The 19,227-nt window shown below is 32.9% G+C and overlaps 2 protein-coding genes across 2 annotated transcripts in view; both read right to left on the bottom strand.

Moving 5' to 3' along the window:
• Positions 1-19,227, bottom strand: part of LOC125069910 — a 256,125-nt gene that overhangs the window by 89,999 nt on the left and 146,899 nt on the right. The gene's annotated exons all lie outside the window — the stretch shown is intronic.
• Positions 7,519-8,659, bottom strand: LOC125069909. The gene is made up of 2 exons (XM_047679520.1): positions 8,165-8,659; positions 7,519-7,899 (listed from the first exon to the last, which is right to left on the bottom strand). The coding sequence occupies exons 1-2, from the start codon at positions 8,387-8,389 to the stop codon at positions 7,705-7,707; spliced, it is 420 nt and encodes a 139-aa protein (XP_047535476.1). The 5' UTR covers positions 8,390-8,659; the 3' UTR covers positions 7,519-7,704.

Genomic DNA, 19,227 nt, shown 5'->3' with positions numbered 1-19,227 from the left:
TTTAACTCTAAATTAGAACGTATATTTAGCTAACTCCTATTATGAATACTAGCCAGTTATCGGATTAATTACTCATATTTTACTCCATATTTATTTAATCTATACTAATATATACTAATATAATAGGAGCACGAGCACGGAGCAGGACCCGCTGGATTGCAGTAATTAGGATAAAAAAAATACTATATACAGTATTTTTATATACCATATATTATTTATATATTATTTTAAATTGAAAAAAAAATGTCAGTGTGGGCCACGTCTTTCAAGAAGACGACAAGCTTGAAGTTCAGCGAAGATCTGCTGGAATTCGAGCTACAATTTATAAAAAAAAATGTAAAAAAAGTCACGGGCAACTGTGAGCCCGTGGATGTTGTAAATTAAATAAAAAAATATATATAATAGGGGTAAAATTAATTTACTTGTATGCAAGGGGGTAATCTCCGATACTAATAATCCTTATAACATAATAATTTATCATGTTATTTATGACTCAAAAGTGTAATTACTGATGTGTAAAAAAATCATCAACTGTATAATTCATTTGTAATTTTCAACGTCCATGCGAAACCTATTGATAGCAGGATTGTTCTACCATCATATGGATGGGTGAAACAGTTACGTGCTCGATTGGCACTTGATAAAAAATATCTTAGTCTACTCTCATGAAACCCAAAGGAACTTAATGTAAGGGATAACTAAACTCAGTGTAAAAGAAGTTTGCAATACAATTTTTAATTGGGTTAAACAAAGATTACAAATATGTGTCTTTTAACAGACATAAATAGCCTTTGATTGTAATCCATTTGTTCAAAGATATAATTTATAAATAAAACTTGTATATAGTATATAAATAAAATAGTACCTTCATAGGTTCATCTTTCATGCAGTAGACACGTTCATTTTATAGCCCACGGCGTGGCGCCCGTACTAGACATCCTTAGAGCAAAACAGTGCAATGATGAAAGCTGATTTTTTTATTCATCGCTTCTTTTGTCTCTGTAAATAAAAGCTTGCATCCGTAGTGTGGATTGTTTTGCTTTAAAAGAGTTTCTTAACTGCTTATAAGTTAGACGTAACGTACCTATATCACTAATTGATATATGTATGTTTGTGATAACAAATAATTAAAAAAAAATTTGATCGCATCTACCTTAATAGATGATAAAGAAGTAAAAACTGTTTGCGTCAACACCGTTTCCATTAAACGTAGCACTCAAATTTGACCCTGAACTTGTAAGATAATCGTGAACAAAATGAGTTAAAGTATATTTTTGGTAAAGCGGCAACATTACACTTAATAAAGAACATTTATTATATTCCGATAAATATACTCTTATATATGGTAGATATTTTAATATATAAAATATATATCTTTAACGTCGCTTACACCTAAAGAGACAATTGCAATGTTTTGGTTCAAATGGTAAGTCCACCATTACAGGTACGAGATAGATAGCGTCGTAGAACCCTAGATTGGCGTCGTATTCACAAAGTATTTATGGGTTCATATTTCTTCCAACGACGAAGACGCCTCACGGATATTTTAACAAATCTTTCTGCCATAAGTAAATAACTAAAGTTTCAAAAGAATTACATAGCAAAGCAATGTAAACATTTGTTGTTATTATAGTATATATTTTTATGCGCATAAAATTACTCGTCACGAATGACTGTCATTTAGCGAACTGTTTTTTCAACAAAAAACTTGTAGCTGTGAAACACCAGCGGGCGAACGAATTCAAACTTTCTCACACAGGAAATGTGTTTGAGGGTACTATGAAAGTTTTACTACCAAACAATGGTTATTCCCTGTTTTTGACCGATGTGTTTGTTCGTATGCTTTAAAAAATTCTTTACTTTTTTTATTCATTCAACTATTGTAATTTAGTTTTTATTGTTAAAATGGACTTTGTGAAGCAAGGTGATTTTATTAACTCGACCAATGTCAAATTATTTCCACTAGTGTAATTTAATTTTATGTATTATGACCAGTTGACATCGAGATCGCCTTATTGAATTAAAAAAGGATTATTGTTAGCGACATCCGGTCACTCCAATCCCAACATGAAGCATACAGCATAAATATAATTATTCTTATGTTAAATATTAATTAAATAATTTAAGATACTTAAAGAGGATAAATGTTTATTAAAATCAATCATAAAACTAATTAATGTTATTATATAGATTTTGTTTATCAAATATTGTGAGGGTGGTAGTAACTTATTTTCTGGGTGGGAGGATTATCAAAAGCTATATAAGTTATTACAAATTAGATGGAGTTCAGTTCAATTTGTTCATGGAGTGCTTACTAAGTGGAAACGCTGTAACTATAATTATAGTGTAATAAAAGTAATAGAAGTTTGTGTGGACTGTTTATTTGGAAAAGTACTTAAAGTGAACAGTGAGAAGTGACCTTTATTAACATCTCAGAAGTGGGATGGCAGGCCCATACCGTAAAGGCCTTGGTGTGAGGAAAAGGAATATTACCGAGGTTGACATATCAGACGACGAAAATAATGAAAATTTTTTTTTATAATCTACCGCTACGCCTAAGCGACGCTTTGTGCAAGCCCATGCTGAAATAATACCAGAATTTCGTCCAGAAGATCAAAATAGTAACGTTAAGGGATGGCTACACAAAATAGATCAATTGGGGGATATCTACGACTGGGATCACAAAGATCGTCAGTTTATTATGCAAGTCAGACTCCGAGGTTCAGCAAGAGAATGGTATGATGATTTGGAAGATTATGACATGAACTGGGAGGAATGGAAGCAAGCCCTTGAGACAGCTTTCCCTCGATCATTTGAGTATGTAGACTGCTTAGAAAATATGTTAGCAAGAAACAAAATGGAAAACGAAACCATGACGAAATATTTTCATATTAAAATATCTTTGTTAAAAAAATGCAAAATTTATGGAGAAGCGGCAATTTCCTGCATTATAAGAGGACTTCCAGTTGAAATCCGTGCAAACGCAAAAGCCTACAAATGTGAAACACCACAACAATTATACTGTGGCTACCTATCGTCATTAGAAAACTACAAGGCAGTCGAAACTCAGGTGACAAAGCGAACGACTTGGAGGAGAGAAGGTACCAACACAACAGCTACTAAACTCCCTTCGAAAATCTGCTACGGCTGTCGACGGCCAGGTCACGAGATACGTGACTGCTGGACTAGACGACGCTGCGAGATCTGCCAACGAATGGGCCACACGTCCTCTAACTGCTGGCACGCTTCGAGCTCCTCAGCACAAGAAACAAAGGTACATAATATTTATTTTTTGACTTACAATGTGTATTTAGATCTTTATAAGAAGGATGTAAATGTAAATGGTCAGAAACTCAGTGCTTATATCGATACCGGCAGCAAACTAAATATTTTGTCAGTTTTGTGGGTTAAAAAATTAAAATTAAATGTCACGCCGTCCAACGTCATAATGAAAGGTTTTGGTGGAGCCCATATGCGCTCCTTAGGTAGCTCTAAAATCGAAGTATCAATAGACGGAGTAGTTTTGAAAGGCTTCGTTGAAATTACTGATTACAATTTAACTGGTATCTTATAATAGGACAATCGATGATAAATCAGGACGATATTAGTTTGGTCACCGCGAAGGATTCTGTTACTTTTGTACGTACAAGGAACATTTTCCTTTTAAAAATACTCTACTAAGTGCTTTAGATTTTGTAGAAAAATATTCTGTGCATTTGAAACACACAACTGTTATGCCGAAACAAAGTGAAATTTTTATAGAAGTTTTTATTGAATGTAATTCTAAGGACATAAACACATTTTTGACAAATTCTGTATACTTTGATTTAGGTCAAATAGCTTATATTATACCTGGTGCGATAATAAATTCAAAAGGTTGTTATTTAAAAGTAATTAATATTAGCGAATTTGATATTAAGTGGTTATCGGGTAGTATAGTGGCACGTGCAGAACCAGTAGATATAATTAATAACACCAACTGTCGTGACATCTTAAATATACAGATAAATAATAATAAGGAAACCGAATTTGATATAACAGAGTTGAACGTTGGTAAGTTAGAGAATAAACAATATGAAAAATTAATTTATTTGCTTAAAAAGTTTGGGTATATCTTAGCAAAAGATACAAAAGATTTAGGTTGCACACATTTAATTAAAATGCATATAAAAACTACTACAGATCAACCTGTACATTTTAAACCATATCGGTTATCTTATAAAGAGAACGAAATTGTGAATAATAAAGTACAAGATTTAATTGAGGCAGGTGTAGTTAGGGAATCAATGTCTGAATATGCTAGTCCTGAGGGCCTAGCCAAGTTACATTCGTTTCATATCGAATCTCTTTCTACAATCGTTAACGCTTCGGCGTAAGCGATTATAGAAAACGATAAGTAGCTAGCCAAATTGACACGAGTGATTCGATCGCTCATTCTACAATGAACTTAGAAAAAACCTACACTTTAGTCTATGGTGAGCGATCTTTAAAACGTCAAACCAACGTCAAAGTCGCAGTTGTGTACTTTGAGCGCGGGATCAACTCTTGTTTTGAATTGAAGTTTGAAGAATATTTATTTGAAGTGTTAAAAAATAAGTAAATTAAATAGGGTGGGTATACATTCTCCTTGTAATTGGTTTATATCAATATCACAGTGCCGAATGTAAATTTAAACATTACTTGTGACTCGAAATTTTATTTTATTATCCTGCTTAAGTATGACCGATACCTTAAATGATGTGATAACTTTTATAGAATGGAATATAAATCTCGAGCAAGCCCAGAACAGTTTGCAACTTTACTGGAATTCATGGAAAGGTACGTAAAATTATTAGTTATTTCGTAAATATATTCCTTTGTTATTTGAAAATCTATCATACTGTAGCACTTGAAAGTTTAAAACATAAACAATGACGCGATACGCGATAGGAACTAATATTACCACTTACGAAACAATCAATAATTGTGTTTAATTCTTTACTTAATCAATAGACCCTTTGTTTGTCTGAAATAGTTTTAACTTCTTCTAGTTATGGCGATATAACGAGACCCCAGCAAGGGCCACAAGGCCGAATTAAAGCTGACCGACTGTGGCAGCAATTAGAAGAGTTATTAAACTCCATAGGTGGAGGAGTAGTAAAACCAAGGGACAAGTGGAAAAAAGTATGGTTCTAATAAAACCCCCCTAAAAATATTATTTTATAGTTTTCTATAATTATCATTCATTCACTTCATTATTATCAATCAGCTTATTTCAAAAATTATAAAATAATTGATGAAAATATTAATAACAAAAATTAACAAATAATATCCAGGTGTGGGCAGACTGGAAAGCTAAAACTAAGAAAAAAGCTTTAGCAATACGTCGTGAGGCCTCTGGTACTGGTGGTGGTCCAAGCAGCAGACAAACTCTCACTGCTTCAGAAGAGAGGGTGTTGTGTATAATGGGTTTGACTGCTGTTGTTGGTCAAGCTGGAATTATAGAGAGAGGCTTTGATGCTAGTTTTTTTTTTTGCTTGGGGTCTTGGCTTACTAGTGTATTTTCTTCTTTAAATAAAAATTATCAAGTTGTTCATATTTTCAGGCTCAACCATCAGTAAGAAACACTCAACCATCCCCGACCAGAGACTCTACTTGTACGGTCTGTCCACCCCAAATTTCTACCACAGCCACGGATAAAATTATGTTGGATTTTATTCCTTCATGCTCTATACAAGGTACCTTTTTTTTAAAGATACAATGTTTTGCCTGAATAAATTTATTTGTGCCCAATTTAAAATATAGTTTTTTATTTTATTAGCAACAACATCAGCCTTTACTGCCACCTCATCACAACAACGTCCACCACCTGTGCTAACGCCGCCGCCCGGCACTACGTCCTCGCCGGTGCCGTCAGCGACGACACCTGCCGCTTCCACGTCACGGTGTGCTCCTCAACGGCAGCGACATCAGGCAAATCCGTCGCCTTCAGCGTCTTCCACCTCAACTCCGCGGCGCCGTAGGCTCCTCCGAGCGCGCACACGCCGGGTTCAAACACCCTTTGAACGAGCCACAAGTGAGTTTGTGGCTGTTGAGAAATGCCGGCTCCAATTTGAGGCAGACCGTGAAAAAAATTACCATCAAAGGGAGTTGGAAAGATTAAAACTAGAGTCTAAAAGAATTGAGGTCCAAGAAAAGCAAAACGAAATTTTAAACAGTTTAGCTAATACTGTAGTCAATTTAATAGAAATTTTACCACAGTTGAGACCATCATCACTGCCTTCAACAGATATTATCCCATAAAATATCAATGTAGTAATAATGATCTCAGCTGTGGCTTACGTACATTTTAAATTGCCTACAGTATTAGTTTTTTTTTAAGTTTCTGACTCCACAAAGCTAGTAAATCCTTGGTGCAAAGTATCCGTTTGTATAACAAAATTCTACAGCTATTTTTAATGTTGTTGATTCATACATTCATATTCGTTTGTATTTTAATTACTTTAATTTTGTTGTAGCATTTAAGAAACCTGATTTTACCTAAATGTTCTTTTTTTGTTCTTACCTACACAATAATACTAAATTATTTATATTATATTATATTTTAACATCTTTTATTTGATTATATGTTAGTGTTTTAATAAAAAATTTGTTGTAATAATAAATCTGTTTTTATTATTAAATAAATTACATTTAAAGTAAAATTACCCAGACTTGTTCACAATACAATCAACTTATTAATATTTACAGAAAATAAATTAAGTATAGAGTATAAAAGTTTAATTTATAATTAAGAAATGTAAAATAGATTCATATTAAAGCTTAAAATAATCTTACTATATCCTATTCAATAAACAACTCAGCATGGCTCTTCCTTGGATTACTTCACTCTGGCTACCTACAAACACAGTGGATGTGGGATCTTGCATTATTGTATCATCCCCATTGTCATGTGCAGCAGGAAGTGGTTGTGGTGGTGGCAGCCCAGCTTGCAAAGCTATATTGTGTAATACACAACATGCCATTGTAATTTTGCTAGCTACATGAGGATGATAGTGAAGAACCCTGTCTCTAAGCAAACATCTCCACCTTGCTTTGAGTAATCCAAAACATCGCTCAATGCAGTTACGGGCTTGCACATGCAATCGAGTGTATTGTTCTTCCCTAGAACCTTCAACTGCATTGAGGATAGGTGTCATAAGCCAAGGACGTTGTGGATATCCAGAGTCACCTGAAAATTATTTTAAAATTTGGTTAGTCACAATTAAACTCTTTTAGATTAGATCTTTTTATTATTATAAATACCTACCTAAGAGCCATACCTGCTCATTATTTTGATGAAATTCACGCATATATAATTCAACTCTACTAGAAGACCATATATGTGAATCATGTGTAGCTCCACCAAACTTTGCATTTACATTTAAAATTAAAAGATTACTATCACAAACCTGAAAATAAAACCTCTATTAAGACTGATATCTCACTCTAACATGCCGTACAATATAAATAATAATTATATCTACCATTTGAACATTTAAGGAATGATATCCTTTTCTATTATAAAAAAGATGCTCTTCATGGTTGGGCTTTACCAAAGCTATATGGGTGCAGTCTATGCACCCAATTACACCAGGCAGGCCAAATCTTCTTTGGAACCTCGTAAATTAAAATGTTATGTTTATTAAATTTATTTCATAAATTAAATATTGTTACTTTAAATGCTCACTCTTGTTTTATAAATGCTCTGTCTTGTCGTGTTTTCGGAAACTTGATCCATTTTTCCATGATAGCAGAGTGGTTCAAAGCATCAATGACTTGTCTTATGCACCGACTAGCTGTCCGTTGGGCAAGATGCTGAGAAACCCCAACAATTCGCTGATAGGATCCTGTTGCTAGGAAACTAAGAGTGCACAATACCTACAATCACACAACAATTCAGGAAATGAAATTTATCATAGTTACGTTAAAAAATAAATATCAAATACAATATTCTATTGTGAGTAATTTTTATTGTTGTAAAAATATTGTTTATGTTATTATTATATAACTGTAACGTAAATAACTGTTGTGGCTGTCTTGAAGAGTCACACACTTTATGTTAATTCTGAATAGGTTTTTATTATGACATGTGGTGTGTCCTTAATAAATAAATAAATTATCAATAAGATTATTAAGCACTTACCTTAACATTGAGGGGAATCTCTTTGGTTCCTTTTAACGAAGTCTTGTGTCGGAGTTCACGACAAAGAGCTTCAAAGGTTGTTTTGTCTAGCCGAAATTGCTGCACAAATAATGTTGCCGGCATTTCGCGTATGTTTTCCATGCACTGACGATTTTTGTCTCTTTTTTGCCGCCTAAGCCACACTTCTTCATTATGAGCACACCACAACATATTTAAAGTATGCATTTTAAAAGGTAATAATAGAAAAAAATAAGTTTAACAAACAAAACACTTGTCGATCACCAAATAAGACGCCATTTTTTTAGCGTTAACTATTGAGTCTCTAAGATCGCTTAGTTATCGATAAAAAACTTCGACATCGTTTCGTCAGCGCTTGTCAAAACTGTAACTTGGCTACCATTTTGTATGGAGTTAGCGATTATCGTTGTAGAAACGATTATATTCAATTCTATCACTTTAAACGATTGTCAACTTGTCTACGACTTTTCTATTCGTTTGTTTTGATCACGTGACTTAGCGTTGAAATGACGTCATGCCCATACATTTGTTTAGTTTTCTATTAGCGATTACGATTGTAGAATGTCAACTTGGCTAAGCCCTCTGTAGTGTTAATTAAGAAAAAGGGTGGAGATTACCGTCTTTGTATAGACTATCGAGCCCTTAATGCGCGTACGGTAAAAGATAGATATCCTCTTCCACATATTGATGATCAGATAGCTCGCCTTGCTGGTAAAACTTTCTTTACTACCTTAGATCTAGCTCAAGGTTATTATCAAGTTCCTATGGCAGAAGAATCAATACATAAAACTGCCTTCGTGACTCCTGCAGGTCAGTTTGAATTTTTAAAAATGCCTTTCGGGTTGGCTAATGCCCCTGCTGTTTTTTCAAGATTAATTCAAATGGCTCTCAATAAAGTAGGAGATAGTGTTGCTATATATTTAGACGATGTGTTACTACCTACAGTAACGGTAGAATCGGGTCTTGAACTTTTAGAAAAAGTATTAGAATTGTTAAAAGATGCTAATTTAAAATTAAATTTATCGAAATGTTCCTTTCTTCAAAAAAGCGTAAATTATTTAGGTCACGAAATTACTGCTGGGACTGTACAACCAGGACAAAATAAAATTAATTGTATAAATCAATATAAACGACCACAGAATGTTCATGAGATTAGGCAATTTATCGGCTTAACTTCCTATTTTAGAAAATTTATAAAAGGATTTGCAGAAATTGCGCGACCTCTGACACAACTGACAAAAAAGGACGTTAAGTGGGTTTGGGGACATGATCAGGACGTAGCATTTCACACATTGAAACAACACTTAATTCAACGTCCCGTTTTGGCAATTTACGATAGATCGGCAAAAACAGAATTGCACACAGATGCAAGTAAACTAGGTCTAGGAGGAATTCTTATGCAATATCAACCGGATGGTGAACTTAAACTAATCGCGTATTATAGTAGGGTGACTAGTAGGGAGGAACAATTTTATCACAGCTATGAACTTGAGACCCTTGCTGTAGTAGATTCTCTTAAACGATTTCGTATTTACATAACGGGCATTCCAGTAAAGATCGTTACTGATTGTGCTGCTTTACGTACAACTTTAATTAAAAAAGATCTAATACCACGTATAGCTCGCTGGTGGCTAGCAATACAGGATTTTGATCTCCAAATAGAATATCGCCCTGGTTCACGTATGAAGCATGTCGATGCCTTGAGCAGAAATCCATTGTCTGAAAATATTTTAATGATAGAAGAATCTGATTGGCTATTAACTCTTCAATTGCAGGATGAAAATATCCAGAATATTATTAGACAACTTAATGAGGGGACCGATAATTCAGATATAAAATCTAATTATGTAATCAAGGATGGTCTTTTATTTCGTAAAGCTTTAGCTGGGGAACGATTTGTTATTCCTAAATTAGCTAAATGGGGTCTTTTGCAAAAATATCATGACCAGATTGGACATCCTGCTTTTGATAAATGTGAAAAAACTATAAAAGCACAATTTTGGTTTCCGGGCATGACACGCTTTATACGTAAATACATAAAATCCTGTCTTCAATGTGCATATGGAAAAGGAGACTATGGTAGAACTCAGGGTGAACTATATCCAATTGAAAAGGTTCCTACACCCATGCACACTCTTCATGCTGATCACTTAGGTCCTTTTGTTAAAACTCGGAAAGGGAATACTTATGTCCTCGTAGTTATTGATGCATTCACTAAATTTGTTTTTGCAAAACCTGTAAAAAATTGTAGTTCTGTGATAGATATTTTAAACAATTTGCAACTGAAACACAATTTAGACATGTTTTAAACGCAATAGCTAGCCCACGTTCGAATGGGCAGGTAGAAAGGGTAAACCGCACTATTTTAAATGGGTTAAATACGATGTCTGAAAGTGAGTGCACTTGGGATAATAAATTAGCAGATATAGTATGGGGTATTAATAATACGCCTAATAGCACGGCTGGTATGGCCCCCTTTAAACTTATGTTTGGTCATTCTAATTCGCGATTACCAGGGTACCCTTCCAATGAACCACAGGATTTCGAATCCCAGGTCCAAGCGCTACAAGACAGACGAGACGTAGCAAAATTAAGAATAGATAGGAATATGACTGTAATGAAACAAAGATTCGATAAAACTCGAAAAAAATGTATTAAGTATTCGGTTGGACAATTAGTTTTATGGAAGGGAGGTATAAGTCGGGATACGACAGCTAGAGTAACAAAAAAATTAAATGGACTCTATACTAGTCCCTATAAAATAACGAAAGCCGATAAAAATCTAGATAGGTATACAATTACAAGTATAAAAGGGATGAAAGGTTATAGACGTTTTAGCGCTATTGTACGTGGGGAAATGTTACGTCCATATAAATCAACTCGATCTGATAATGACAGTTCAGGAAGTGATCACGAAATAGACCGAGATGACCTTATTGACTCATTAGAAAGTTAATCCTAAACTGATTTAAAATATTTATTAAGCTGTTGATGTTATGAATTACAAAAATATGTTGTAAGTAATGATTTAAATGAAATTAAAAAAAAAAATGAATTGTCTAGCTTATAGTAAATATAGTATACTTAATCAAAACCTTTAGTGTTATATAAATAAATTATATTCTGAAAAATGGTCTCTATAAGAAATATGTAGTAGGTAAATAAATAAAACTTACTGTAAAATGTTTTATTAAAACAAAAAAAGTGATAATTTTTAATTATTATTCTGATTAAAACCACTTGTTTTTAACGAAACTACATATACGAACCAAAATATAATTCTAATTATTATTAAAAATCTTGAATTGGTCATAACTTTGTAACAAATATAATTTATGTCTCAATAATTTAATACAAATAATTACGTATATCAAAGGGTTTATAGCTATGTGACCTATGAGACCTTGACTGTATGTCAAGGGTTAAAACTAAGTGACTGTGTGTCAAGGGTTAAAACTATGTGACTGTGTGTCAAAGGGTTTAAGCTATGTGACTGTGTGTCAAGGGTTAAAACTAAGTGACTGTGTGTCAAAGGGTTTAAGCTATGTGACTGTGTGTCAAAAGGGTTTAAGCTATGTGACTGTGTGTCAAGGGTTAAAACTAAGTGACTGTGTGTCAAAGGGTTTAAGCTATGTGACTGTGTGTCAAAGGGGTTTAAGCTATGTGACTGTGTGTCAAGGGTTTAAGCTATGTGACTATGTGATATTTAAAGAAAACGTTACGATTATTGTCTTTGTGTCATAAAACTAGTATTTTGTACATGCTAGCGGCAGTATACTACGTGCAGTTTACGTAAAACTACAATTTCAAATTAATTTAAAATTTTAGACCGGATATTTGGTGTTTTTCATTTCTGTTACAGGTTGCAAGCCCTCATAGTGAAAATACAGAGCGCCGTGGGACACGGCTGTTGCAGGATGGCCGAGTGTTAGCGACATCCGGTCACTCCAGTCCCAACATGAAGCATACAGCATAAATATAATTATTCTTATGTTAAATATTAATTAAATAATTTAAGATACTTAAAGAGGATAAATGTTTATTAAAATCAATCATAAAACTAATTAATGTTATTATATAGATTTTGTTTATCAAATATTGTGAGGGTGGTAGTAACTTATTTTCTGGGTGGGAGGATTATCAAAAGCTATATAAGTTATTACAAATTAGATGGAGTTCAGTTCAATTTGTTCATGGAGTGCTTACTAAGTGGAAACGCTGTAACTATAATTATAGTGTAATAAAAGTAATAGAAGTTTGTGTGGACTGTTTATTTGGAAAAGTACTTAAAGTGAACAGTGAGAAGTGACCTTTATTAACATTATGTAATTAAATCGATTCTGTATATGTAATCATCTTAAGAATTTGATTTTATGGATATAGATTTGTCGATGCGAACGCAGAGAGTTCAAACGGAGCATAAACGGCTTCGCGTTGTGTTTTTTAAGGTTTCCGATAATTTATTATTTAGATTATCACAATGTCGATGAAATCCAAGTTGCTATTTTTATGATATCGGTGGGCGGACAAGCAAATGGGCCACCTGATGGTAAGTGGTCACCACTGCCCATAGACAATGGCGTTGTTAGAAATATTAACCATTCCTTACATCAACAATGCGCCACCAACCTTGGGAACTAAGATGTTACGTCCCTAGTGCCTGTAGTTACACTGGCACACTCACCTTTCAAACCGGAACACAACAATACTGAGCACAGCTGTTTGGCGGTAGAATATCTGATGAGTGGATGGTACCTACCCAGATGAGCTTGCACAAAGCCCTACCACCAAGTGCTACAGAAAATTCCTTAAATAAAAGGTCATGTCTGGGATTCGAACATAGAACTTAGCAGTATACTGACATAAAAAGTTAACCAATGAGGATAGTTGTAATAACAACTGCCTAATATACTTTTTCGTAAACCAACCAAAACAGCCGAACTAGTACAAACATATTTATAAAAAATCCATGTATCGACAGTGAAGTTTTATTGGCGTGTGTGACAGACACGAATGATGTAACACGACAATTATTACTGACTCAAGTTATCTTATGTCAACGTCGCAACTGAGCGATTTATTCCCATATCCGTTTTACATATCGCCGGAATCGAAGCACGTGCCAAGGGATATAAATCGATTTCTGATAGAATGTCGCTAGCTAATGCCTTGTTAGTTTAATGTGAAATTTCCGATGACAATAAAAGTATTTCCTTAGCTATATTCCGTATTTTTGAAAGATGTGTATCTGTGTTTGTATGTGTGAGAGCGTATATGATTATCTTTATGTTTGTTTTGAACGTTTATGACGTGATCATTATAATACATAAGGTATAATGAGTATATTAGACACCCGGTTAATTATTATAATCCTGAAGTGAATAATTTGTGCTATTTCAACTACCACGAGTAAATTATTTAATTGAATCAAAAGATAATAAGACTGGAATATTAATGTTAAACGTGTCATGTAATTCAGACAATAATAATGAATATTTACTCGTATCTACAACGGAACAGCTATCAACGCATCTGCATATCGACGTACATACATACATATATTATATTAAATCTGATAATACTAATCAAAAATACAATTGATAAGATCAAGCATTTTAAAAATTCGTCATGAATCAAAAATATTTTACTGTACTGTACACTTTAGACTTTTCCAGATTATATTTTTCGATCTTTAACTGCGATCGTACCTTTTTTATTTCATCCGACATTCCGAAAGATATTCAGCTGATAGAGTCAGCTCGCAACCGCGGCAGATGATAATTATGATCACGGTAAAAAACCGAGTAATTTTTAAATATGAATTTCGAATAGCGTTCATAAAATTTCATATTGTGGTAACGATCTAGTTATAGTGATATATTTAAGAACTTTCCATTAATGATCGCGTATCATTGGTAATAATATCTGTAGAGCTATTCCGTAAGAACAAATTCGAAACTTACCGCAGATTTGTGAAATTTTAGAAAGTGATTTGTGATATTGCGTTATACAAATAAATGTCTTATTGGTACATAACGTTAACAGCGTATCATTTTAAATCACTTTTCAAAGGTTCTTGCGTCAGATGTTAAATTAATTCTTTCAGAAAAGCACTGCTGAAATCTGATATACTATAACTCTTCTAGAGTTAAATCGTATTTAATATTCGATTTTTGATTAGTCAGTCCTAATAAGTCATTGACCTGAAATTATGTGTATAATTAAAAGGTGTACGTTTTGTGTTTTTTTTTTATTATTGATTATGATATATGTGTGATAGTTTAATTAAAAATTTATTTCAAGTAAAACATATTTATATTAAAATCAGTGTATTCAATAAAATAAACAACAGTTGGGTCAGTTTATTACTCTGTACTCGGCGTGCTCGGCAATTTCCCATTAGTCATATTCGGATGAATAAATCGGTTTCAATCCTACATATGTACATATATTGTTTACTTAATTTAGAAACTATTAAATGTATTGCTCCAACTAAAATAAAAATATTCTTTATTCACGTAGACTCTTACACGCACTTGTGAATTGTAATTTTAAAGAATTAAAATATGATCTTATTTCACCACAGGCCTCAGTAAGTATGAGTCTTCAAGGGTCTATTCTCGGTCCATTTCTCCTCCTTATTTATATAAATCAGCTACTTTATATTTTTGTTGATAATCAAATATGGTAATGTTGGTTTCATGAAAAGCAAGTCAGTATCTGACAATGTGAACAATGCTCTCTCAAAAACGATACATTGGCTATAAATAATTTCCTGTTAAATAATTGACTGCTACTACTACTGAGTAGTACATTAAAACATTTTCGCAATTTTTAACCTAGGCTCTGGTTTAGTTAAACTTGTATGTAAATTAGTGATATTCGTAATCCATATATTATTATATAATGTATTCTTTCATATATCTGAACAACATGGTCCTAAAAAGTATCGACGTATTCGTATAACAACGTCTTATTTTCGTAAAAAAAGTCATCTTAATACATTTGAAATTTCTCTCCTGGGACCAATGCTCCTTGGATTGTACGTTACATTGCTCGGGGCGATTTTTTCCCGTATGTGATACTTTTTTTTGATGGGACTGTATTTGTAAATAAAATGAAATTCAAACAGAATGTGTATTATCAATATGATTTTTCTTACAAGCTTTTAATATAAGTATTTATTTCCATTAGAATTATTTAAATTAAGGCCTTAATTTTACAAAAATGATTTTTTTTAATGTTTATGTACAAATCGTGACTGCATTGTATGGTGGAAAGAATGTTAGACGCATTTCCCTCATGAATCGCAAATCTGATCCTTTGGACAAAAAATTAACCACTCAACATCAACTCCCTCCCTCTTCACAACCCTTCTGTCACCAGTGTCATATTTTAAATAATTAAGGTTTTTGCGCTATTACTCCAAGGCATATAATATAATAATTATGATACACTGAGTGTTTGTGTTTGTAAGTGTGTTTATGTGTTATTTAAACATTGTGTGTAAAAATTGAAACGAAATTTCAACTCGCTTTTATCGTAACCAGTATAATGAACTACCATTTGACCAAAACATTTACTTAATGCAGTAGCACATATTGATTTGCAATACAAATAATGTTATGTGGATGCATTGTAGATATATTTGTATTTATGTCGTAGCTCAATAAATCTTGCTTTCATATCAGAGAGTGTGAAAGCGCTCTTACAAATCCAACACTTACTGTGACGTCAAATGCCTCTTTCAAAATAAATAAGGAAGTGTCACAAACTTTCATCGCAATATTTCTTCTCTTCTTGATTTATAACGTCAAAATTTCTTGGCGTGTGTTATTCTTGAGACTCTACGAGTCTTTATTTACAAGCAACTGGTTAAAACGGCATTTTATTTACAAACAGATCTATTTTTAAGACTACCACGTGTATTTATATAGATTAACATAGTATTTCTATGCTTGTATTCTAAGAAGAAATATGGTCATATTAATCAAGCGTTCGGAGATTAAAATATTGCATTTAATGAACTGTCTCTCTTTATATCACAAACAATATCTGTAAGGTCAACGCAGACTCTATAGAATAACTTGAAATTAATTGTAATGGGTTAATAGTACGATTGCAATTATAAAAATAGTACATATTATTGCCTCTTGAAATAAGTTAAATTAGGATAGTTAAGAGGCTGTATGGTCAAATAAATATGCCTCATGAGTCTCACCCAAAGCCTTCTTAAAATGAAAATAGACTTTAGCGAACTAGTGACACATTTGTTGGCTGTTAACTATTATTTTTATATAAGTTTATATGCTATATAAAATATTTGTTATTAGAGTCGTTCGTTTTTTAGTAATTTCGCTTACAAACTATTATATTAGAAACCTAGATATGTCCAGAAACTAATCGGAAGTCTTGAATTCAGAACGTATTCAAACGTCAGTCTCTCGCGACTGAACGATCGATAGCAGTCACAATCAATATATACCTATACAATTTATGTATCATATAAATAGATGTTAGTATATACGTTTAAGATTAGTATATTATAGCATCGTAAGCTCATTTAAGTTGGGACATAAATATATTCTTCATGGAGAAGGTTTACCTAGATAGAGCTGCAGTAAATCAACTTCCATGCCGTTAAGCCGATAGCCATGTGTATGTACAGAGAGGTACAGTAGTTTGCTTGGCTGTCGGTATTATTTATAAATCTTTAGTACGTCTATTTGTTACCGTGTAACTTTTTTGAGCTGTCATTGAGTTAGTATCAAAATTTATATTCATGGATAAAATTACTCATTACGTAATGTTTAACGCCAAAGCATAAAATCGACACTTGAAACATACAACAACACACTCAGGACTGGTTTTATGAATGTTAACTCTCAAGATATATATCTTCTCTAGTGTCTACTTGCATTTTAAATGCAAGCATTTGTCATTGTCTATAGGTATTAACTTACATTGTATCACAAAAAAACGTTAATAAAAGAAAATGTTTGCCTGTAAATTAATCCCTATAAATCTTATTTGATAATAATTACTAAGTCAAAGCATATTTTAGCTGATTGGCTCGCTGAACGTATGTATCAGGGTAAGTCTGTTACCTATTTATATATCAATTATTTTATAGCTTAGTTCATAGAACACATACCGGTAAAAGTAGACTGTGTAAGTTATACCTGAAACAAAAAAAAAACAAATTTAATTTTCATATTATAGCAAAGAAAGTAGGTACTTAAAATAAATACATCAAAATAAATTTTTATACCTATATTATTATTATAAATGCGAAATTAACTCTCTGTCTGTCTGTTATGCTTCCACATTTTTTGATGCAAGCACAAAGGAAGGACAAAGGCTACTTTTAACTAACGTTTACCTAAAACCCATGACAATCCCCCTCCACCTAACAAACATGCTATTACTAATACTGCCATTACGACATAAGTGGTTCCCATAGATAGCTCTAATATTTTTGGTAATATTAAAAATAATAATATTTTTTTAATGAAAAATTAGTTATTATAAGATGACGAGATGGCCCAGTGGTTAGAACGCGTGCATCTTAACCGATGATTTCGGGTTCAAACCCAGGCAGGCACCACTGAAATTTCATGTGCTTAATTTGTGTTTATAATTCATCTCGTGCTCGGCGGTGAAGGAAAACATCGTGAGGAAACCTGCATGTGTCTAATTTCAACGAAATTCAGCCACATGTGTATTCCGCCAACCCGCATTGGAGCAGCGTGGTGGAATATGCTCCAAACCTTCTCCTCAAAGGGAGAGGAGGCCTTTATCCCAGCAGTGGGACAATTACGGGCTGCTTATGTTATGTATTGAAATCTACGAATAGTTATGTACAGGTAAAGTGTAGATTTTTTTTGTTTTATATTCTTACATAAGTTAAAAAGGACAGTGGAAGCATATCGCTTGCAACTTCAGAATATATTCAAAATGAAAGAACTTAAAATTAAGGGAGCATACTTGAAACGCGTGAAAAAAATCACGATCCTGCATCTGGCGGACGTGATACCGCATAATTCCTTACCGAGCGTTCTAAGAAGTTTGGCGTGTTGCCAAAATGGCTGCCGTTACCCCTCCACTTCCGTACATATGTAGATGTAACTATATTCACACAATGACTGTAACATTTTTATAAATGTGCCAAAAGCTAACACTGCTAACAGTATCGTGGAGACAATTATAAACGATAAACTTATAAACTATAAGATTAAAATTAATTTTATTTAAATAGCTTTATAAATTATTTGTAATATTTTGAATTGCCATTTGACAGTATAATATTACATAAAAAACAAAACAAAGTCGCTTACCTCTGTCTGTCCCTATGTATGCTTAGATTTTTAAAATTACTCAACGGATTTTGATGTGTTTTTTTTTTACTAGATAGATTTATTCAAGAGGAAGGTTTATATGTATAATAATGCACAATATAGTAGAGAAACACTTATAATTTTAGAGGTTTCTGAAGTGATGTTTTAAATAAACACGTTTATTAGGCTTACGTTGCAAGTTTTACGAGATAGATCAAAATAATGTACTACAGTATTGTACAACGTAGTAACGCCTACAAAAATGTCCGTGATGGTATATGTCTATCTCTCAGGGATAACCCACAACAAACATTTTTATCCTTTACGTTTACGAGAAATAATGGCTTATTTTCGAAGCGATTTTAAGCAATACAGCATTAATCCTTAGTCAATTAAGTACCTTAAAAACATTGTACATTTAGTATAGATCAATATGGGCCTTTACAGCGTTAATTTAAATAAATATTTTCGAAGATATTACAGATTTAAAACGCAGGGAAATAGGGGTTTGTATTATCTATTGACTGAAAAACTGTGAACGTTGTAAGACATTCTGTAGTATATTTAGTATTAGCAGTGCACCCGTGCGAAGGCGGGGCGGGTCGATAGTAAATAATAATGATAAATAAACTAAAAAATTATGTCACAACTTCAAGATTTTTTTTTAAACTAGTCATTTGTTTATAGATAATTTGTACATGTAATAAA

Source organism: Vanessa atalanta, chromosome 16 (genome assembly GCF_905147765.1).
Source record: "Vanessa atalanta chromosome 16, ilVanAtal1.2, whole genome shotgun sequence".
NCBI classification, from domain to species: Eukaryota; Metazoa; Arthropoda; class Insecta; order Lepidoptera; family Nymphalidae; genus Vanessa; species Vanessa atalanta.
This window is presented reverse-complemented; position numbering and strand designations above follow the sequence as displayed.